This window comes from Ipomoea triloba, chromosome 6 (assembly GCF_003576645.1).
Source record: "Ipomoea triloba cultivar NCNSP0323 chromosome 6, ASM357664v1".
Lineage (NCBI taxonomy): Eukaryota > Viridiplantae > Streptophyta > Magnoliopsida > Solanales > Convolvulaceae > Ipomoea > Ipomoea triloba.
Window position 1 is genome coordinate 15033116 of NC_044921.1, and position 24380 is coordinate 15057495.

Genomic DNA, 24380 nt, shown 5'->3' on the forward strand with positions numbered 1-24380 from the left:
GCGATTCGTACACTCTGTGAAACATGTGCCGAAGCCAAATTTGCTAGAAAATCTTTCTCCACTGTAAATCATCATACCACTTCTGTGTTAGAATTGATTCATTCTGACTTAGCAGATTTTAAAAATACTGAAAGTAGAGGTGGGAAACGTTACTATATTACGTTTATTGATGATTTCTCTCGTTATACAAAATTATATCTTTTAAGATCAAAAGATGAAGCAGAACAAAAATTTATGGTTTTCAAAGCAGAAGTAGAAAACCAATTAGATAAAAAGATAAAAAGGCTTCGATCAGACAGAGGAGTAGAATATGAAGCGAATTCTCTCAAAAGGCTGTGTGAGTCTTCAGGTATAATACATGAGGTAACTGCTCCTTACACACCCCAACAAAATGGCATAGCAGAAAGAAAGAATAGAACTCTTAAAGAGATGATTAATGCAATGTTAATCAGCTCAGGTGCTCCAGACTCCTTATGGGGGGAAGCTGTTATTACAGCTAACCACATCTTAAATAGAGTTCCCCATAAAGGGTTTGACAAAACCCCTTATGAGTTGTGGAGAGGGCATACCCCTAACATAAAATACTTTAAAGTATGGGGCTGCTTAGCAAAGGTAGGACTACCGTCCTTCAAAAGGCCCAATTTGGGACCTAAAACAATAGATGCCATTTTTGTTGGGTATGCTGAGAACAGTGCAGCTTACAGATTTATGTGTCTAGAGAATCGCTCCATGTGTGAATCTAGAGACGCTATCTTTTTTGAACATTTATTTCCCTTAAAAAATTCTAATGACTTATGTGTTGACAGACTTCAAAGCAATGATCATGTTGTATTCCCAAGTAGTACAAATGATACTGATGATGAGCTTAGAAGAAGCAAAAGGCCTAGAATTGAGAAAAACTTTGGCTCTGACTTTATAACATATTTAACAGAGTTGAAAGACTTAAATGAGCTATGTGATCAGCTCATTTGTCAACTAGTTTTAGAAGAAGAGCCAAAGACCTTTGAAGAAGCCATGCGTTCTGTCGATTCTACCTTATGGAAGGAAGCAGTTAAAAGTGAGTTAGACTCAATACAGTCAAAACTCACTTGGGAATTGGTGAATCTACCCAAAGGGTGTAGACCGATCGGCTGTAAATGGATCTTTAAAAGGAAGTTGAGGCCTGATGGCTCAATTGAAAGGTTTAAAGCAAGGCTAGTAGCCAAAGGCTACACTCAGAAGTTTGGTGAAGATTACTTTTATACATATTCACCAGTAAAAAAAGTCGCTACCATACGTGTACTCTTTGCTTTAGCCTCTTTACACAGGTTAATAGTCCACCAAATGGACGTGAAAACAGCATTTCTAAATGGTATTTAGAAGAAGAAATATATATGGAACAACCTCCTGGATGCATAGAACTCGGCCAGGAAGGAAAGGTATGTAGACTTAAGAAATCTCTTTACGGCTTAAAACAAGCCCCCAAGCAGTGGTATGAAAAGTTTCATAAAACTTTATTAGACCTGGGTTACTCGGCTAACCGGTCGGATGCCTGCTTATACACTAAAGAGATAGAGTCTAAAGTTGTGATTATATGCCTCTATGTAGATGATATGCTTATTTTCAGCTCAGATATTGAAACAATAAATGAGGCTAAGAGATCACTCTGTGAGAAATTTGATATGAAGGATCTGGGGGAAGCCGATGTGATACTCGGGATAAAAGTTACTAAAACTGAGAAAGGGTATCTTCTATCCCAAAGTCACTATACAGAAAAACTTCTAAAGAAGTTCGACAGTTATGATGTAACCCCGGCCAAAACCCCGTATGATCCTAGTATCAAACTATCAAAGAATACTGAGGCGAGTGTGTCTCAAGAAAAATATGCAAAGATAATTGGGAGTCTAATGTTCCTAATGAACTATACTAGACCTGATGTTGCATTTGCAGTAAACAAGCTCAGTCGCTACACTCACAACCCAAGTGCTCCGCATTGGGAGGCACTGAGACGAGTACTTCGGTACCTTAGAGGCACTGTAGATTGGGGACTCAACTATACAGGATACCCAGCTGTGATGGAAGGGTTCTGTGATGCAAATTGGGTAAATGACAGTGCTGATGTAAACTCGACTAGCGGATATGTGTTCACCATGTGTGGTGCCGCTGTATCGTGGAAATCAACTAAACAATCATGCATTGCTAGATCAACCATGGAAGCTGAGTTCATAGCGTTAGATCTAGCAAGTCAAGAGGCCGAGTGGCTACGAAATTTNAGAATTGAGAAAAACTTTGGCTCTGACTTTATAACATATTTAACAGAGTTGAAAGACTTAAATGAGCTATGTGATCAGCTCATTTGTCAACTAGTTTTAGAAGAAGAGCCAAAGACCTTTGAAGAAGCCATGCGTTCTGTCGATTCTACCTTATGGAAGGAAGCAGTTAAAAGTGAGTTAGACTCAATACAGTCAAAACTCACTTGGGAATTGGTGAATCTACCCAAAGGGTGTAGACCGATCGGCTGTAAATGGATCTTTAAAAGGAAGTTGAGGCCTGATGGCTCAATTGAAAGGTTTAAAGCAAGGCTAGTAGCCAAAGGCTACACTCAGAAGTTTGGTGAAGATTACTTTTATACATATTCACCAGTAAAAAAAGTCGCTACCATACGTGTACTCTTTGCTTTAGCCTCTTTACACAGGTTAATAGTCCACCAAATGGACGTGAAAACAGCATTTCTAAATGGTATTTAGAAGAAGAAATATATATGGAACAACCTCCTGGATGCATAGAACTCGGCCAGGAAGGAAAGGTATGTAGACTTAAGAAATCTCTTTACGGCTTAAAACAAGCCCCCAAGCAGTGGTATGAAAAGTTTCATAAAACTTTATTAGACCTGGGTTACTCGGCTAACCGGTCGGATGCCTGCTTATACACTAAAGAGATAGAGTCTAAAGTTGTGATTATATGCCTCTATGTAGATGATATGCTTATTTTCAGCTCAGATATTGAAACAATAAATGAGGCTAAGAGATCACTCTGTGAGAAATTTGATATGAAGGATCTGGGGGAAGCCGATGTGATACTCGGGATAAAAGTTACTAAAACTGAGAAAGGGTATCTTCTATCCCAAAGTCACTATACAGAAAAACTTCTAAAGAAGTTCGACAGTTATGATGTAACCCCGGCCAAAACCCCGTATGATCCTAGTATCAAACTATCAAAGAATACTGAGGCGAGTGTGTCTCAAGAAAAATATGCAAAGATAATTGGGAGTCTAATGTTCCTAATGAACTATACTAGACCTGATGTTGCATTTGCAGTAAACAAGCTCAGTCGCTACACTCACAACCCAAGTGCTCCGCATTGGGAGGCACTGAGACGAGTACTTCGGTACCTTAGAGGCACTGTAGATTGGGGACTCAACTATACAGGATACCCAGCTGTGATGGAAGGGTTCTGTGATGCAAATTGGGTAAATGACAGTGCTGATGTAAACTCGACTAGCGGATATGTGTTCACCATGTGTGGTGCCGCTGTATCGTGGAAATCAACTAAACAATCATGCATTGCTAGATCAACCATGGAAGCTGAGTTCATAGCGTTAGATCTAGCAAGTCAAGAGGCCGAGTGGCTACGAAATTTACTGGCAGACGCAAGTCAAGAGGCCGAGTGGCTACGAAATTTACTGGCAGACGTGCCATTGTGGGGGAGTCCAACTCCTGCTGTGCCTATACATTGTGACTCACAGACTGCGATCTGTGTTGCACAAAACAGTGTCTACAATGGGAAAAGAAGACACATAAGAGTCAGACATGAGTCTGTAAGACAGCTAATGCTGAACGGGGTTATCACAATGGAATTTGTGAGATCTGAGAGGAATATAGCAGATCCTCTCACAAAAGGCCTAAATCGAAAGGCCATCCTTGAAACTTCAAGGGAGATGGGATTAAATCCAAACGAGGTAAGGAATTCATGATGGACACCACCTTTGTGGTCAAACGAAATCATGGAAAGACTTACACCTATACTATGAGTGTATACTCTGTAGCCTGAATGGGTGGTCTATGTCGAGATAGACTTGACAGAGTTAAAGTCTACGCTGAGGTAGACTAAATAGGGAATTTCGAGGTCAAAGTATTTGACTGTGCAGAGCTTGAGTTAAATTGCACATTTAAGTTCAAAATTTAGCTAACCGGCGAGTTCAAGAAGCAATTCACTCACGGATAGTAAATTACTTAATTATGCTGCATGTCAGTTCAAGTCTCTGACCCTGACATAAAATTAACTCTTGCAATTGTTAGCTCAGATGTTCTTCTATCCAGCCCTTACCCTTAAATGTGTGGGGGATTGTTGGGAAACATTAAAGACTAAGGCCTTTGGTCTGCTCCCAATACCATTTCTATTTCCTAATTTTATGGGTTCCTTTCAGACCTTGTCCACATAACTCAACAACCAGAAACGTGTTTGCGTGTGGAAGCATGTACGTGGCTTCATGATCCACTTTCCTCTCATTTTTGTGGCTACCTAAGAATAAGTTGGTTATGTTTGTAGTATATAAACATCATTTCCTTTACTGAGAAGGACACAACAAGAGCTTAATCTTCTTCCCTTCTTGCCTTGCGTATTACTGTCTGAGCTAATATATACAAAGCAGGTTCTGACCTGCTATTTGCTTGTGTGTGCCGGTCGAAAGCATAGATTCCCTGGTCTAAATGCTTTTAAGGTAGTGTTCTTAACACGACACACAATTCCTTTCCTCGTTCACTCCAAAATCTCTCCCAGCACACAACCTAGATTAAACCTGTATTTAGCAGAGGTTCGTAACCTTGCTTGAGTCGCACATACACTTGTAAAACCCAACACTTCAAGACCAATGTTGAGTTCTCAAAAGCCCATGGGCCTTCATTCAAGACGTGACAGATGTCATTTTCATGAAAAACTTGAAAGATATCACGATTACCAGTAATTTCTTTTACATGGAAGTCGAAGATCGGTCGCCAAGACTTGGCGCATAACATCGAACTTGATTACTTTTTCATATAAGAAATGTCCAACGGCCGCCCACCTTAGGTCGATGCACTCCCCTGAGCCGTTATGCTCACCGGTTTCTTGAACTTCTAGTTCGCATTCAACTACCTTCCCGAGAGTCAAGTTGGCGCACCTCTCACCAAGAGTCTCCACAGGGTTCTTTTCGGAGGTCATCTCTTCCAGCATTGTGTTCTCCATGCCGTGTACGAAGACAAGGCGCGATCGCCCGCAAGATTGAAAGACTCAGTATCGAGAAAGGGCAAGAAATGATTAGAAAACCCTCACAAAGTAGGGACAAGAAAACTTCCAAAGAAGAAGATACTTCTACTCTTTTATTTTTACTCCTTTTTTAAATTATTGATTTACTCCAATTAATGTGTTAATTATTATGTACTTATTTGATTTTAATATTTCTAAAAAATATTGCAATAGTTAGCAAACCAAATAATATATATGCAAATAATATATAAGATTTAATATTACAAATAGGAGATGCATTAATAGTTGTGTATTTAAAGTACGAATCATTATATGAGAATCGTCTAAATACTGATCCTGTTATGTTTTTTTTTTTTTTAGAAAATGAGTCGATATTGCACATAACTGTTGGTTCTTCAACATTTAATCCAGTTCATTCGAAATTTAGTGGTGAATAAATTTATTTCTAATAGCCTATACACGCTTATTTTCTTTTGTATAAAATGCAATCATAAATTTTTCTTCCTTCCTCAATGCACTTATAACAAATCTATTCCGTGCATCGCAAAGGTGAAAATACTAGTTAATAACAAAAACAACAATAATTAATAAAATAAAATAAATTGTAAAAGTTATTTAAGGGTTAGAGAAATTAACACAATATCTTTATAAGTCATTTTACATATAATCAATTAAAAATAAATAATTAATTTATCAAAAACATTTTTCTATAAGCCGCTAATACAATCAGCTAGCCTAATTAACTAATCCAATTACCCAATCAGCAATGAAGTGATTCTTAAACAATCCCATAACTGTTATTCAACTTTCAAAATCTACTTGATATTCTACCCATTTTAGTAAGTTCCCCTTAATTGCAAACATGACTTGACCCCTTGTCCAAGTCGGGCAGACCCAGCCCCCAAATTGATATACACAGACAGGACGGTAGTATTTTAGGATCGCTGCAATTCTTCATTCCTTTGGACTCCGCAGCGTAAGAGAAGGTTTGAGAACTCAAACCCTTCCTTTTCTGTGACAAATACTTAATTCTTCCTCATCTTGTATTTCTAGATTATCTCCTGCTTATTCTTGTATTTTAAGAATTAAGATTAATTCTTGCATATTCTTGTAACAGTTATTCGATTTGCAGGCTTTGATTTCATTGGTGTCCTTTGCGATTTCGCTCAGGTAAGTTCAAGCCCATCCCCTTTTATCCTTCGAATCGATATGAATCAGTCCTCTTAAGTTTATTACTTTATGCTATTTTGCCCTGTTTTATCATGGGTGGAGTGGATTTTCTTCAAGTTTTTTCCCGAACCCTTGAAGTTGTATAAAGCACTGAAATATGGGCACATATTAGCTTTATCAACAATTGGTTTTGCTCTAAGGAAACAACTCATTGCACAATACCATTTATGAGAGAACATAATTATGTAAAAAAATTGAGAAGTCATGGTATATGAATTGGGCAACATTTGTCATGCTTAATCTTAGGTTGGGTATTGATTTATTTTGTAATCAGGGAGAATGGCTACTGAAGGAGGTAAACCTGAGACACAAACCTCAGCTGCAGCTGTTAATACGGTGACGGCTTCATGCCGGAAGAAGAAGTCTGAAAGTGCCACTTTTTTAGAGGATGTGAGAGATCATATTGACGAGTTCATCAATGCTTCAATGGATGAACATAAAACCTGCTTCAAGAAAACTATCCAGAAGGTTTGTTTTGAGTTTCTAATTATGTGAGACTGTTACTATAATGAATGTTTGAATTTAGAACAGTTGTGCATTGTTATTGATCCTGGATAACAATTCCTCTCAGATGTTTGGAATGTCTAAAGTTGTTGCTGAAAGAAATGCAGAAGTGAAGGAGGTCGAAAGCAAACTTCCACTCCGAACAGTCATATCTGAATAGTAAAGAGAAAATCTTAAATAAAATCATCAAGTAATTCCTTTCTTATGTACTCTAAGGTCTTGTTACTTCATCCATTCCTTGATTTTCATGTAGTTTCCATATGGCCAAGGAAAAGAAATGCTGCTTTCATAATTTTGGGTTGTTTGCACATTCTTCTGAACAATATATAGAAGTTGTTTATGATATAAATAGAAAAATCACTGTGGAGTTTGTTTGCTTGCTTGTTTGTTTGTTTTTTTTTTTTAATAAATTAATTTGTATTGCAAATTGGGCAAATATTTTGATATTTATATAAAGGGAAAATTGTAATTTATGCCCCTCCATAATATGTCAATTATCAATGTCACCCCTAAATTTTAATGGTGGAAATATTGCCCCTCAATTGTCAAAAATGGTACATATATTGCCCCTCCGGTGGTGTAAATATTGCCCCTCTTGTCGGTACGGGAGGGGTAATATATGTACCGTTTTTAAAAATTGAGGGGCAACATTTACACCACTAATAATTCAGGGGTGACATTGATAATTGGCATATTATGGAGGGGCAAAAATTACAATTTTCCCTTTATATAATAGCTTTGTGTAAAGGGGCTAAGGAGAGCAGAAAACCTGAAGTACTGAATTTCACATTTCTCAGATGTTTGGATCTGACTATCAGTACAAAAATGCATAGTGAGTAAGTAGTAAATCTAGAATTCACAGCTTTCTAAATTTAAAGGTTTGTGAATTCTGTGTGAGTTTACATGCTGGGCTTGTTCTTCAAATGAACACAAACTATCTGCTTGAGATTTGGCATATCCATAAAACAATGGAGGAGTTACAGTTCCAATCTTAGTGTATCATGAGATATACATATTTTGTGAATAGTTGCAATTGTGTTTGTTATAGACATTGGGCTTATGAGTCTTGATATTGGAAAGAATTTGACCTTATAACAACAATTTTAGAGATGGTTATGGTTATTAAATCTCAATGAAGCCAGATTTTCTATTTGTAGTATACAAAACTGAAATAAATAGACCTAGTATTCAAAATTTAAGATTCTAATATAGTTTTATTTTTTTTACATTTTATATTATATGAAGAAATAAAATTAAAAAAACAAACAAAAAAATTTCAACAAAATAAAGTGAAAGACTTTGATATATAGAGACAAAATTTCAACTTAATAAGTCTCAATATCCTTAATTTGGATTTATGACCAAGCCTTAAATTAAAATAGGTAGAAGTTCAAGGTAAGAATTATTTATTTTAAAGAAGCGTTAGGTGAAAAATAGGATGTAATCTCATCCATTGATTCAGTGCAGATCAACTTTCAAAATGAAGCAATTTAAAAAAATTAATGAGTAGCAATTTAAAAAAAAATTAATGAGGTGGGCACTGGGAGGCACAACAATATGCTCTGGAGGCATTACAATATGCATTTGAAGGCAGAAATTTGCACTGGATGCCACAAAATATGTAAACACTATTGAAATGATTAAATTTAATACATAATCTTCAACGCAATTCATATAAGATCACAATATTCAACTAAAATTTGTAATTAGTGATTCATTTAAGATCAAATGCTCTTTAAATAAATAAATACATAAATAAGTAAATGTATATATATATAAAAAATATGTATAAATAAATACGTAGTAAATATATATATATATATATATATATATATATATATATATATATAGACTGATAGGCAATGCAATTCCAGTTTTCAAATTTTAAGAAATGACAAAATTGGTTACGATCGAAATAATTGAACTTAATTTTTCAAAATTGAAAACTGGGGACTACATAACATGTTGGTCAATAATTGAGGGATTGAAATTATGATTTTACCTTTTGTAATATTATCTATAAATTAGTATGATTATATGAATTTATGATTTAAATGTTGAAGAAGATTATCACCTATGTTTTTGTTGATGATTGATAAAGAAATAGAGTAGACAGATTATGACAGATCATACTCTAGTAAATCTCAAATAATTGTGCGCATACCAGGCCAATACAATTAAAAATATACTTTTTATTTATAATTTACACTTTGTGGACCATGATCCATGAAATAATAATTGAAAAATATTAGATATGAAATGGGCCATTATAAAACAAACACTATAATGCACGAGTTCAACAATCATTATTGCATGGACCATGGTCCACACAGTTGTGTGGACCATAAATCAAATAATGCACATTCAGTATAAAAATAATGTACATTTAGTATAAAAATTGGGTATAAAAATTGAGAAAATTTTTAATATTGTGTTATTTTAATAAGGTTATTATAGTCACAAAAAATAGAACTTCATAAATAGACAATAACCACATTGTTGATTGAGATATTACAACTTGAATATTGAAGTTCATCAGGTGGTACATAATATGGATGCATCATTTCATCTTGCGAATACATGGTCGGGCTTATAAAATGATAAAATAGGCCATCAAAATTGTCAAATTAAAAATGATTTGGTTCTCCATTTATCCCAATTTGTTCTTCTAGGTAATTTGATTAAGTTCTAACGATTTTGTCCTTCCTGCATCCTTACAATCAGACATATTGTCTCTTTCGTATTGGGAATGGGATAAAATTAAGCTTCACAATCTCTCATTTTGACTTATGTCACACTTTTATTCAGATTGGACTTCAACCAATTCAAACCAACAAACCAATGAAGTGCGTATACACAATAAACAAAGAACCATTTGGAAGCATTAAGAGCGGGTTTTAATGGAATTAAGTCAGACAATTTACGGCGCTCAATGTAATTGGTGATCGTGCCTGAGAGTGAGGGGACTAAAGATGGAGCTTCAGGATCGGATCCGCAGCAGATCAGATGAGTTGTAACGTCGTCGTCGTTCCCTACAGCCTTTTTCGTAACTGGGAGGGAGCTTGGTGGCGGCATTTACGATTTAAATGTTGAAGGTGACCATAATCTAAATTTTTGTTGATGATTGATATGGAAAATAGAGTAGATCAAATTGATTCAAACAGATCATACAATAGTAGATCAAGTAAATATACATAAACCAATACAATTAAAAATGACATCCTAAGACAAAGATTCAATTAAAAACTAAACTCCATAACTATGCAATATACTATATTCTAAATATATAAAACCATATATAATCTATTCTACTCCTTTGATCTCCCTGAGAAAATAAAAGATTGAGCTTCCTGAAAGTGAGAGAAATTTCATTCCAAAGAATTGGGTGAAATAATTCACTAAAGATTGAGCTTTGAGAATCGGCTATAGAGCACTAGTAGAGTCATGGTTGTTCCCTGCAGCCGCATTTTTGGTTAAGAAGGCCGGGATCGGGAGGGAGGTCGGTGGCGGTGACGTGAAGAAGGCCGCTCCAGCGTAACGTTCTGGGGCTGAGGTGGCTTCAGCGGCTATAGCCTTCTCCATCTTACTGTTTTTGTGCAACGGGTTCGAGCTGGACACACTGTTCTTCGATGTAGAAAGGAAACTTTCCACCACAAAACTGCTAAACTTCAACGGATAATGAAGAGGCGTGAAGAAGGACGCTCTAGCGTAACGTTCTGGGGCTGAGGTGGCTTCAGCAGCTATAGCCTTCTCCATCTTACTGTTTTTGTGCAACGCGTTCGAGCTGGACACACTGTTCTTCCATGTAGAAAGGGAACTTTCCACCACAAAATTGCCATACTTCAAATGAAGAACCCCAACGCCCGCCATTGAAATTTTTGAATTTTTAGGAGAAAAACAAGCACCGTACTAGTTTACGTATTACTGTAATCACAGGATTGTATTACTGTAATCACAGGATTTTATAGAAAGATTTTGTGTTGTGTTTTCCTAATTTCACTATGAAAAGGACTATTATGTTTTCCTTGTCAAACGGGATTTACTTATTTATTTATTTCTAATCTAAAATTTTTAACTGAATTTATATTAGCTAGGTTAATACCCTTGAATCTCATCCATATTAAAACATTAATAAATATAAATAATTAAAATTTATAATATGAATTATATATACACATATAATATATGTATTATAATTAAAATTTATAATAGAAAAGTTCTAAATCCTTAAATATAATTCGAAATTAGGTAATATTTTTGCTATTCTAAAAAAATCTCAGTAGCTATGGTGATTCAAAATTAGGTTAAAAAAATTAGAAATAAAACATTTTATAAGTAATCATAAGTTTTCCATAATATATATAAATTTGTAATTTTTAAATTAATTAAAAAGTAGAAGTTCAAAGGTAAAAATTATTTATTTTTATTTTTAGCTGCTATATAATCTTTTTGTTTTTGATATTACGTTGAAATTATATGATTGTATGGATGTAGGATTTAAATGTTGAAAAGATTATGACCCTGTTTGGTAAATGGTTGTTAGCTGATTGGGTTAGAAGGTATAATTAATTGATTAGTTAATTGTATAAAAGTGTTTGGTAAATTTGCCGTTTACTTTAATTTATTTTCTCAAAAGACTAATTGAAAAGGTTGTTTTGAGTAGCCTTTAGAAATTTAATATCTTGGAGTTAAAAAAAGTTTATTAACCAAACACTTATATTAATTTTTTAACCAAGTCAAACAACTAATAATGTTCAAATAGGCCAAAATTGACTAATAGGCTAATTATTTACTAAACATGGCCTATTACTTAAGTTTTTATTGAAGATTGAAATAGACAATAGTATAGATCAGACACACTAGGGGTGATAAATTATATTATAGTAGATCAAATAGACAATACAATTAAAAATATACTTTTTATTTATGATTTACACTCTGGTCGATCCATTAAATAATGATTGGAAAATATTAGATATGAAATGGTCCATAAAACAAACACTGTAATGCACGAGTTCAAGCGCCTCAAATAATCCAAATGGGCCTAAAACTTTGAATCCGTAAACATAACAATAATGAAATAAACCCACAAAGTCTAAACATTGGCAAATTATGCTTTGGATCCTGGTCTACCTTGCAAGGTACGTGAAGCCAAGTCAATGTTCACAATTTAAAAATTCTATGTTCATAATTTTATAAATCTATGTTCACAAATTTTAAAATATATATTGCCAATTTTAAATCTCAATATACAAAATTGTGTTATATAGATTCAAAAATTGAGTTATACTATTGAATATAGAATTATGAAATTGGGAACATAGAGTTCTGAAATTAGAAACATAAAGTTCTGAAATTATGAACATAAAGTTCTGTAATTGTGAATTTAGAGTTCAAAAATTATGAATATAAAGTTCAAAATTTGTGAACATACATAGAACTCTAAAATTGTGAACATAGACTACTAAAATTGTAAACATGGACCTAGTTGGGTCTACTTTGCAAGGTGAACTCGGGTCCATGGCATAACAACCGGTCTAAACATGATTATTAAATAAGCATTATCTATTTATAAAGTAATTTAGTACACAATACAAATAATAGGGTAAATCGCACTTTCAACCCTCAATTACTGAGTGATATGCAATGTATGTAGTCCCAGAAAATTTTTACGGAATGATTAAATTGGCGAAGATTGAAATACAAAACTTTTTAAAATTGAAAATTGGGGACTACATGGCATATTCATCAATAATTGAGGGACTAAAATTGCAATTTCTCCTTTGTAATATTATCTATAAATTAGTGTTATTATATGAATTTATGATTTAAATGTTGAAGAAGATTATAACCAGGGCTGGTCCTGTGCATGGACGGGCTGAACGATCGTCCATGGCCCATGCTAGAAGGTGCCATCCATATATATATATATATATATATATATATATATATATATATATATATATATATATATATATATATATATATATATATATATTAGTGTTATAATTAGTGTTATAATTATATTTGAAAATAAAAAAATTAAGAATGGGCTCATAGAAGCCTAATTGTCTATTAGAATTGACACCCTAACCGACTAACCCATTCGACTTCTCCAATAAAATTTTTTCCCAATTCGATTAGTCCTCACATCTTCGTCGACGATCTACGATTGTTCATTTGTTTGCCGGTTTGGGCCCCGTTGTCCGTTGTAACTTGTAAGTCTATTTGTAATTTGTTGTGTCTTTTATTTCCTCTGCAACACTGCACACAAGCAACATAGCACACCTATAGGGCATTAGGGATTTAGGGCTATAAATTTATAATCCTCTAATGAATAATGAAAATATGTAATATTTATTTGGATAATGGATTTTGTGATTTTTGTCTTTATTTCCTCTGCAACACTGCACACAGGCAACACAACACTGTTGTCAGATGACTTTGCCAGACACATTAATGTCATCGATTGAGATTCTTGAGTTTGTCAAAGTTGCAGATTGCTACCCAATGGTTTCTATTTCTTATAGAATATTATTGACGATACATTTGACTATAGCATCATCAGTAGAGAGAAGTTTTGCAAAATTGAAGTCATTGAAAACGTACTTAGATCTTCAATGTCACAAGAAAGATTGAATGGTTTGGTGATTTTGTGTTTTGAGAATGATATGCTAGAGAAGGTTAATCTTGATGCAATTATCGATGATTTTCAATGGAGTAAAGCACTTAGAAAGTTTTTGTCCGTTGTAACTTGTAATTAATCCTGTTGTCCGTTATCATATTTTATGTTATTTGATATTATTATTAAATTTTAATTTTAATTTTTTGATATAGGGGCCCATTTTTTTAAATTTCGCCCAGGCCTCTAAAATGTTTGGACCGGCCTGATTATAACCTAAGTTTATGTTGAAGAAGATTGATATACAAAATAGAGTAGACTGATTTTGAGAGATGAGATCAAGTAATTATACAATTAAACATGACATCCTAAGACTTACAAAGATTATATTCAATTAAACTAAACTCCATAATTGTAGTAATCTATTATACTCCTTAATTGGATCTGTTAGAGAGAGAATAAAGGAATTGAAGTCGGGCTAGGTGGTAGATTGTGAGTTACAGCATTATCCTGTTCGATCGAGCCTCCTGGGAGTGAGGAAGAGGAATTTGATTTCAAAGAATTGGGTCAGTAAATTAAAGATTGAGCTGAGGTTTGAGAATCATATATATCGGCTACGGACCAGTGGTAGAGTCGTGGTTGTTCCCTGCAGCCGCATTTTTGGTTAGGGAGGTCTGTGGCGGTGACGTGAAGAAGCACGTATTTTCGTCGACTCTGTAATCACAACTAGTGAGTGTCTATGAGAAACTAAGGCAGAGATCCATTTTATAGAAAGATTATAGGATTGGAGTGCTGTAGTGTTTTCCTAATTTGAGTATGAAAACCACTACTGTAATATTTCTTCTCAAACCAGATTTACTTATTTATTTATTTCTAATCTCTTTCGCATTGGGAATGGGACAAAATTAATCTCTTTCACAAGATGATTCTTCTGGGGACTTGGCTTCCTCAGCTCGTAGATAAGCAAGGCGTTTCCTTGGATTTCGGGTTAGTAAAATTACTCCGATCCTACTCTTCAACAGCTCATGTGGATGAAGAACCTCAACCCCGGCCATCGGAAAAAGCAATCAAGCAAGAATAAGAATTTTGGCCGGCGATGAGATTTTTGTTATAGTAAGTGAATGGGAAAATCTATCTGAGAAATCAAAGTGTCCAGATTATTTTATACAAAATGAAGGTGGCCGGCAAGAATGCAAGTGGCCGGCCTGGAGTGTTAACCTAAAACCACTACAATTTTTTTTATGTGTGAATATATATATTATACATAATTAATTTAAAAATTTTAAATAAATTTGACATGTTTCTCCAATAAGAAATATGACTATTTTCCTAAAAATTTGCATTTGGCATAAGCATTTGATGTGAAATTAAATTTGAAAAATGTTAAACATATTTGCGAATCATAGTGTCAAATAGGTCATTAAACTTATTATTTTTGTGTAATTAAGTCACTAACTTAAAAAGTGTGCAATTAAATCATTAGACAAGTAAATTATATACAATTAGAATATTTGTCTAATTTTTTTTTTCGGTATAATCCGAGAATATAACTTACATGGTATGTACTAAGAGTCACCCTTTTATCATTTACACCAAAATCTTCTACCCTAGCCCTCGTAGAACACTAATACCATATCCATTCCTAACCAAACACCATACCCATGAGAGCATAAGAGCCAAATGGGGAAAATAATTAGTGGAGTATGAAATTTCATTCTAAAAAGCCCCTGTCTTAAACGACTGTTAAAAGGAAAAATTGTATAGAACAACTAAATTAGCTACGATTGAAATAATTGAAGAATTGAATTTTTTAAAATTGAAAAGTAACACTACATTGCTTATCCACCAATATTTGAGTGACTGAAATTTCAATTTCCCCTTTGTAATATTATTAATAAATTAGTATGATTATATGAATTTACAATTTAAATGTTACGTTGAAGATGATCATAACCTAAGTTTTTGTTGATGATTGTTATAGAAAATAGAGTAGATCAGACTGATTCAGACAGATCATACAATAGTAGATCAAGTAAATATACATATATAAACCAATACAATTAAAAATGACATCCTAAGACAAAGATTCAATTAAAAAATAAACTCCATAACTATGCAATATACTATATTCTAAATATATAAAACATATATAATCTATTCTACTCCTTTGATCTCCCTGAGAAAATAAAACCCTTTTGACGTTACATGATAGAGCAACATTATGTGTGCTTCGGGCACTAGTGCATGGTCAGCTGGACGTGCATTATGAATTTGCAGCTTTATTGCTAGCAAAAAAAGGAGGGGGGGTGGGGGGTTAAAGAGGGCAAGGTCTTATTAAACAAATTTGTGATAGAAACATCCTTCTTGCACAACGTACGTTTGTGACATGAAAAGCATTTCAGTCCATTGTGCTTTAGAAAGGAACAGTCGATATTTGCCAAAAACTATCCTTCAGGGATATTTATAAGGTATCGGGATCCTTTTCAATAAGGTATTCAGTTTAGGTTATGGTTCAAAAAGGTGGCGATGAAAAATTAGGGCATTTAGCTTCCAAGGCCTCATTACTCGAGGACATCCAAGTAATTGCTCCCGTTGAAACCAAACTCGTTGGATTCATACTCAGTGATAGCAGCCAAGATTTAGATTTTCTTTAAAAAATTTATTTATACTAAGGTTGGCTAAAAAAACAAGGATCTACTTTTAAAGAATAATTTAGAAGCCGCATAATAATCAAACTATATATTATGCTAATTGAATATAATGGGCATATAAACTCATATAAAGTATTCAAACAACTAAATATATGAGTAGGCTATTCAAATACCTTAAATAATCAAAGAAACCGAAAGTAATTGATCCAACAACATAATCAATAACCTTGATCTAGTATTTGAGCATAACAACAATAATAGGCCCAAAATTTTGAAAATTAATTTTGGCGTGAAAATTAGAGGCATTCCAAAATGCCTTAAATAAATAACTATAGGCCCAAATAACAAAAGATGAAAGATTATTCCAAAATTGAAAAACAAAAGCCGAATTCTTAAAATGAAATGAGTCTAGAAATCAAAGCAAGTCCATAATCATTTTAAATAAATAAAAAAGGGCCCAAAATATAATTAGATCATGGTCTTGATCCATAAACCAATTAGAAGGGTATATAAAGCCCAAAAACATGAAAATGAGAATTGAGGGAGTCATGGGAAAAAAAGAACCCTAAAAAAGATGTTCTGAGAGAAAGAAAAAAACGACTTTGGATCGTGCACTGTCGACAATTGAGCACTTCCACCACCGCTCAAAGCCGAGGAGAGGGCAGCGCCGCTGTTGGGCGATCACCATCTTGGCCGGATGTCGCTAACGCTGAGCAGATCAAGAGGGTCGTCCGCCGTTGCGGATTGTCGTCTCCGAGCACACCATCGCCGAAGGCCAGAGCAGATCGCCAGGTTTGATTGAGTGATATATATTTTTATTTTATTTTTGTTCGAAAAATAATCCACAGAATCGGGAAAAACACGGTGTGTATTCCCATGATTGATCTTGATGTCAGTGCAGTATTTGAAAATAAATAACAGGAAACGATATCTATATGCTCACATACAGATGTTATATTCAGAACAATATATTCAACGGCATAAAATCTAATTATCATATCCACATATTCATTGAACACAATTATGCAATCATAGGCTGTTTTAGCAAATAAAAAAAATAGCATACTGTTCACCGGAGAAGAGAGGTAGAAGTAGAGCGTGAAGTAGGAGTAGGAGTAGAGCGTGTTGATAACGTGTTGGCCATTAACTCCTAACCGGTGAACATTGCAGCTAAAGAGAAAAGAGATAGAGAAACAATAAACATAGGGAGAAGAGTGTTTCATTTCGTTATGTTACAATGGACATATATATAATACAAACACATAATGGAAACGGTTACAACCGTTATATACTTCATAATAATGTCGACTACTTAATATTATTTATAACAGAAATAAACCCACAAAGTCTAAACATGGCAAATTATGCTATGGATCCTGGTTTAGCGGTGGACCCAAGTTCATGTTCACAATTTAAAAAACTCTATGTTCACAATTTTATAAATCTATGTTCACAATTTTAAAATTATATATTGCCAATTCTAAATCTCAATATACAAAATTACATTATTCAATATTCACAATTTTTTAACTTTATATTCACAATATTATTTATAAAATAGTCACCTTTGTAATATTATTTATAAATTAGTATGATTATATGAATTTACGATTTAAATGTTGAAGATGATCATCATCTAAGTTTTTGTTGATGATTGATATAAAAAATAGAGTAGATCAAACTGATTCGGACAGATCATACAATAGTAGATCAAGTAAATATACATAAACCAATACAATTAAAAATCACATCCTAAAACAAAGATTCAATTAAAAACTAAACTCCATAACTATGCAATATACTATATTCTAAATATATAAAATCATACATAATCTATTCTACTCCTTTGATCTCCCTGAGAAAATAAAACTCTTTCATTATCATGTTTGAGCCTCCTGGAAGTGAGAAATTTCATTCCAAAGAATTGGGTGAAATAATTCACAAAAGATTGAGCTTTGTGAATCGGCTACAGAGCACTGGTAGAGTTGTGGTTGTTCCATGTAGCCGCATTTTTGGTTAAGAAGGCCGGGAGCGGGAGGGAGGTCGGTGGCGGTGACGTGAAGAAGGACGCTCCAGCATAACGTTCTAGGGCTGAGGTGGCTTCAGCAGTTATAGCCTTCTCCATTTTACTGTTTTTGTGCAACGGGTTCGAGCTGGACACACTGTTCTTCGATGTAGAAAGGGAACTTACACTGTTCTTTGATGTAGAAAGGGAACTTTCCACCACAAAACTGCCAAACTTAAACGGATAATGAAGACTTGGCGGTGACGTGAGGAAGGACGCTCCAGCGTAACCTTTTAGGGCTAAGTTCTTCGATGTAGAAAGGGAACTTTCCACCACAAAACTGCCAAACTTAAACGGATAATGAAGACCTGGCAGTGACGTGAGGAAGGACGCTCCAGCGTAACCTTCTAGGGCTAAGTTTTTCGATGTAGAAAGGGAACTTTCCACCACAAAACTGCCAAACTTAAACGGATAATGAAGACCTGGCGGTGACGTGAGGAAGGACGCTCCAACGTAACCTTCTAGGGCTAAGGTGGCTTCAGCAGCTATAGCCTTCTCCATCTTACTGTTTTTGTGCAACGGGTTCGAGCTGGACACACTGTTCTTCGATGTAGAAAGGGAACTTTCCACCACAAAACTGCCATACTTCAAATGAAGAATCCCAAGGCCCGCCATTGAAATTTTTGAATTTTTAGGAGAAAAACAAGCACCGTACCAGTTTACGTATTACTGTAATCACATGATTTTATAGAAATATTTTGACCGGATGCAGGATTTTATAGAAAGATTTTGACCGGTGTTTTCCTAATTTCACTATGAAAAGGACTATTATGTTTTCCTTGTCAAACGGGATTTACTTATTTATTTATTTCTAATCTAAAAATTGTTTTCCTAATTTCACTATGAAAAGGAGGACTATTATGTTTTCCTTGTCAAACGGGATTTACTTATTTATTTATTTCTAATCTAAAAATTTTAACTGAATTTAGCTAGGTTAATACCCTTGAATCTCATCCATATTAAAACATTAATAAATATAAATAATTAAAATCTATAATATGAATTATATATACACATATAATATATGTATTATAATTAAACTTTATAATAGAAAAGTTCTAAATCTTTAAATATAATTCGAAATTAGGTAATATTTTTGCTATTCTAGAAAATCTCAGTAGCTATGGTGATTCAGAATTAGGTTAAAAAAATTAGAAATAAATCATTTTATAAGTAATCATAAGTTTTCCATAATATACATAAATTTGTAATTTTTAAATTAATTAAAAAGTAGAAGTTCAAAGGTAAAAATTATTTATTTTTATTTTTAGCTGCTATATAACCTTTTTGTTTTTGATATTACGTTGAAATTATATGATTGTATCATTTGTATGGATGTAGGATTTAAATGTTGAAAAGATTATGGCCCTGTTTGGTAAATGATTGTTAGCTGATTGGGTTAGAGGGTATAATTAATTAATAAAATTAGCTTATTGTAGAAAAGTGTTTGGTAAATTTGCTGTTTGCTTTAATTTCTTTTCTCAAAAGGCTAATTGAAAACGTTGTTTTGAGTAGCCTTTAGAAATTTAATATTTTGGAGTTAAAAAAAGTTTATTAACCAAACACTTATATTAATTTTTTAACCAAATCAAACAACTAATAACGGTCAAATAGGCCAAAATTGGCTAATAGACTAATTATTTACTAAATAGGGCCTATAACTTAAGTTTTTATTGAAGATTGAAATAGACAATAGAATAGATCAGACACACTAGGGGTGATAAATTATATTATAGTAGATCAAATAGACAATACAATTAAAAATATACTTTTTATTTATGATTCACACTATGTGGACCATGATCCATGAAATAATGATTGAAAAATATTAGATATGAAATGGGCCATAAAACAAACACACGAGTTCAAGCGCCTCAAATAATCCAAATGGGCCTAAAACTTTGAATCCATAAACATAACAATAATGAAATAAACCCACAAAGTCTAAACATGGGAAATTATGCTATGGATCCTGGTCTATCTTGCAAGGTACGTAGACCCAAGTCAATGTTCATAATTTAAAAAATTCTATGTTCACAATTTTATAAATTTATTTTCACAATTTCTAAAATATATATTGCCAATTTTAAATCTCAATATACAAAATTGTGTTATATAGATTCAAAAATTGAGTTATACTATTGAATATAGAATTCTAAAATTGGGAACATAGAGTTTTGAAATTGTGAACATAGAGTTTTAAAATTATGAAAATAAAGTTCTTTAATTGTGAATTTAGAGTTCAAAAATTATGAATATAGAGTTCAAAAATTGTGAACATACATAGAATTCTAAAATTGTGAACATAGACTACTAAAATTGTAAACATGGACCTGGCTAGGTCCACCTTGCAAGGTGAACCCGGGTCCATGACATAACAACCGGTCTAAACATAATTATTAAATAATCATTATCTATTTATAAAGTACTTTACTACACATTACACATAATAGGGTAAATCGCACTTTTTTTTTTTTTGAAAGAAAACGTAGCTATTCCAGGTAAATCGCACTTTTAATCCCTCAATTATTGAGTGATATGCAATGTATGTAGTCCTAGAAAAATTTTACGGAATGATTAGATTGGCGAAGATTGAAATACAAAACTTTTTAAAATTGAAAATTGGGGACTACATGGCATATTCATCAATAATTGAGGAACTGGAATTACAATTTCTCCTTTGTAATATTATCTATAAATTAGTGTGATTATATGAATTTTTGATTTAAATGTTGAAGAAGATTATAACCAGGGCTGGTCCTGAGCACGGACGGGCTGGGCGATCGTCCAAGGCCCGGTGTATATATATATATATATATATATATACATATACATATATATATATATATATATACATATATGTATATATATATATATATATATATATACATATACATATATATATATATATATATACATATACATATATATATATATATATATATATATACATATACATATATATATATATACATATATATATATATATATATTATAGTGTTATAATCATATTAGAAAATAAAAAAATAAGAATGGGCTCATAGGAGCCTAATTATCTATTAGAATCGACATCCTAACCGACTAACCCATTCGTCCTCTCAAATAAAATTTTTTCCCAATTCAATTAATCCTCACATCTTCGTCAACGATCAACGATTGCTCATTTGTTTGCCGGTTTGGACCCATTGTCCATTGTAACTTGTAAGTTTTATTCTATTTGTAATTTGTTGTGTCTTTATTTCCTCTGCAACACTGCACACATGCAACATAGCACACCTATAGGGCATTAGGGATTTAGGGTTATAAATTTATAATCCTCTAATAACTAATGCAAATATGTAATGTTTATTTGGATAATGAATTTTGTGATTTTTGTCTTTATTTCCTCTACAACACTGCACACAGGCAACACAACACTATTGTCAGATGACTTTGCCAGACACATTAATGTCAGCGGCTGAGATTCTTGAGTTTGTCAAAGTTGCAGATTGCTACCCAATGGTTTCTATTACTTATCGAATATTATTGACGATACATGTGACTATAGCATCGGCAGAAAGAAGTTTTTCAAAATTGAAATCATTGAAAACGTACTTGAGATCTTCAATGTCACAAGAAATATTGAATGGTTTGGTGATTTTATGTTTTGAGAATGATATGCTAGAGAATGTTAATATTGATGCAATTATCGATGATTTTGCATCGAGTAAAACACGTAGAAAGTTTTTGTCATAATTACTTTTGTATTTAAAAAATGTTGAAAATTTTCTAATCGTATTTTATGATTTTTTTTTAATTTCGCCCAAGACTCTAAAATATTTGGACCAGCCTGATTATAACCTAAGTTTATGTTGAAGAAGATTGATATACAAAATAGAGTAGACTTATTTTGAGTAATTATACACATTCCAATACAATTAAAAATGACATCCTAAGACTTACAAAGATTACATTCAATTAAACTAAACTCCATAGCCAAAGACCTTGTGGTCTAGTGGCATCCGGTGTCCCAGTTAACACTCTCACATAGATAATGGGTGTGGATTTGAGCCTCAGTGGAGGCAACTGTTGACTCTTTGTGCTTCATTAAGTTGAGAAAGTAACTATGAACAGATACTACATTGTAACAGAGTCAGTAGTACCCCGAATTGAAGTCGGGCTAGGTGGTAGATTGTGAATTTCATTTCAAAGAATTGGGTTAGTAAAGATTGAGCGCCGCATTTTTGGTTAAGAAAGAAGGACGCTCCAACGTAACGTTCAGCAGCTATGGCCTTCTCCTTCTTCGGACTGGCAAAGCCCCCACCTCCGCTAATTCCATTCTACTTCTTCCGACGCCACTTCGACAAGAAAGGCGTAGAACGACAACTTTCCGCCACAAAATTGCCACTCTTCAACGGCTCACTCGGATAAATAATCGCCATTGGAAAATTTTGAATTTTCAGGAGAAAAACAATCACGATTTTTTGTCGACTCTGTAATCCCAACTAGTGAGTGTCTATGAGAAACCAAGGCAGAGATCCATTTTATACAAAGATTATGACCGGATTGGAGTGCTGTAGTGTTTTCCTAATTTGACTATGAAAACCACTACTATAATATTTCTTCTTTGTCAAACGAGATTTATTTATTTCGAATAAAAATAAATCTAAAAACTTTAACTCAATTTAGGCTAATACCCTTGATTTTCTCGGTATTTCTATACTTAAATTATTTTTTTTTAGTACTATTACAAAGTAATATTTATTTTATACTTTTTCTATCTATTGCAGCCTAAAGAGTCAATACATTTCTCACAAATATTATACTCCGTAGAATTGTTGGTGTAAATTATCCTATCATTCCAGCTGACTTTTTTTTATTTACTGAAATGATATTTATACCTCTCACTTTTGGGGCGGTAATATGTATAATTATTCTGCTGTCTACTCTGAGTTGCTTATTTAATTATCTTTTTTTACTTGGAGTTGAAGTTACCAAAGTGTTATTAATTTTGAAATTGGTTGAAAAGTTTATTCACCTCCCCCCCCTCCCCCTCTAGACTTTTCCCACCCAACCAGGACCAATAGTTTTTCTCTCTTTTTTTTTTTTTTTTTTTTTTTCTTCTTCAGTAGAATCCGAACATATAACTTACATGGTATGTACTAAGAATCACCCTTTTTTTTTTTTTTCCGTCATATTAGTTTGGTTATTGTGTTCTTCCCTAATTCCTAAGTTGTAAAGGCATCTAGAAGGCAATTCGCCTAATTTGCGCTCATCTTTTATTATTGTGTTTTCTTGGGTTTCAATTGCATTTTCTTAAAGGTAAAATTATAATTTATGCCTCTTAATAATATTTCAATTATCAATGTCACTTCTTAATTATTTGTGGTTCAAATGTTGCCCATCAATTTTTAAAAATGGTACATATATTGCCCCTCCTGTACAGACAGGAGGGGCAATATTTACACCACAAGAGGGGCAATATATGTATCATTTAAGAAAATTGAGGGGCAAAATTTACACCACTAATAATTCAAGAGTGACATTGATTATTGACATATTATGGAGGGACATAAATTACAATTTTCCCTTTTCTTAAATTAATCCTTTAATTCTCTAGTTGTTTAACCATTGCTCAACCATGATTTGTTTGGGTTCTTGTGGGTTCCAATACCTTAGTGCCTAAAACATTAGTTGTCACCTAAGTACGTGTCATAGTCCAAATCCCTTGCGGAACAACATTTCACCCGTTTTCTCACCATCTCTTTCCCGTACATCAACTTTTTGGCATCGTTGTCGGGATTGGTTTATTTGGTTGTAGTGTGTGATTGCTTTTTCTTTCTAGCATTAAAGTTAGTGAACTCTAAGGCCAGGATTTTGCACGTTATTTTAGGTAGAATTGGTGAGTTGGAAGAGAGATAAATAGGAGAGAGAGTAAAATTATACCTCTGCAAATGAGGAGATTTTACCGAACATGTGGGGTCCATCAGCATTAATGAGAGTTGCGCCTGCGTGAGGCGCGTAATTATAATTTTTTAATTTTTTTTTTCAATTTTTTTGTTTTGTTTTTTTTTTCCTTTTTTTTTTTTTCATCCTCATTTTCTTT

General features: G+C 33.4%; 1 protein-coding gene and 1 long non-coding RNA gene across 3 annotated transcripts; both read left to right on the forward strand.

Annotated features, from left to right (window-relative positions):
- Positions 1–6089: 6089 nt before the first annotated feature.
- On the forward strand, positions 6090–7336 carry LOC116022907. 2 transcript variants are annotated; one of them, XM_031263814.1, is made up of 4 exons: positions 6090–6209; positions 6356–6393; positions 6728–6921; positions 7025–7336. In XM_031263814.1, exons 3-4 carry the CDS (start codon positions 6733–6735, stop codon positions 7115–7117), a joined length of 282 nt encoding a protein of 93 aa, XP_031119674.1. In that variant the 5' UTR covers positions 6090–6209; positions 6356–6393; positions 6728–6732; the 3' UTR covers positions 7118–7336. The 2 variants fall into 2 exon arrangements, with proteins under 2 accessions (XP_031119674.1, XP_031119673.1); XM_031263813.1 differs by having other exon boundaries at positions 6104–6209; positions 6341–6393.
- Positions 7337–16752: 9416 nt separating this feature from the next.
- On the forward strand, positions 16753–19130 carry LOC116021800. Its single transcript, XR_004099070.1, has 2 exons — positions 16753–17022; positions 18203–19130. It is a non-coding gene; the product is annotated as an uncharacterized LOC116021800 (long non-coding RNA).
- Positions 19131–24380: the final 5250 nt, after the last annotated feature.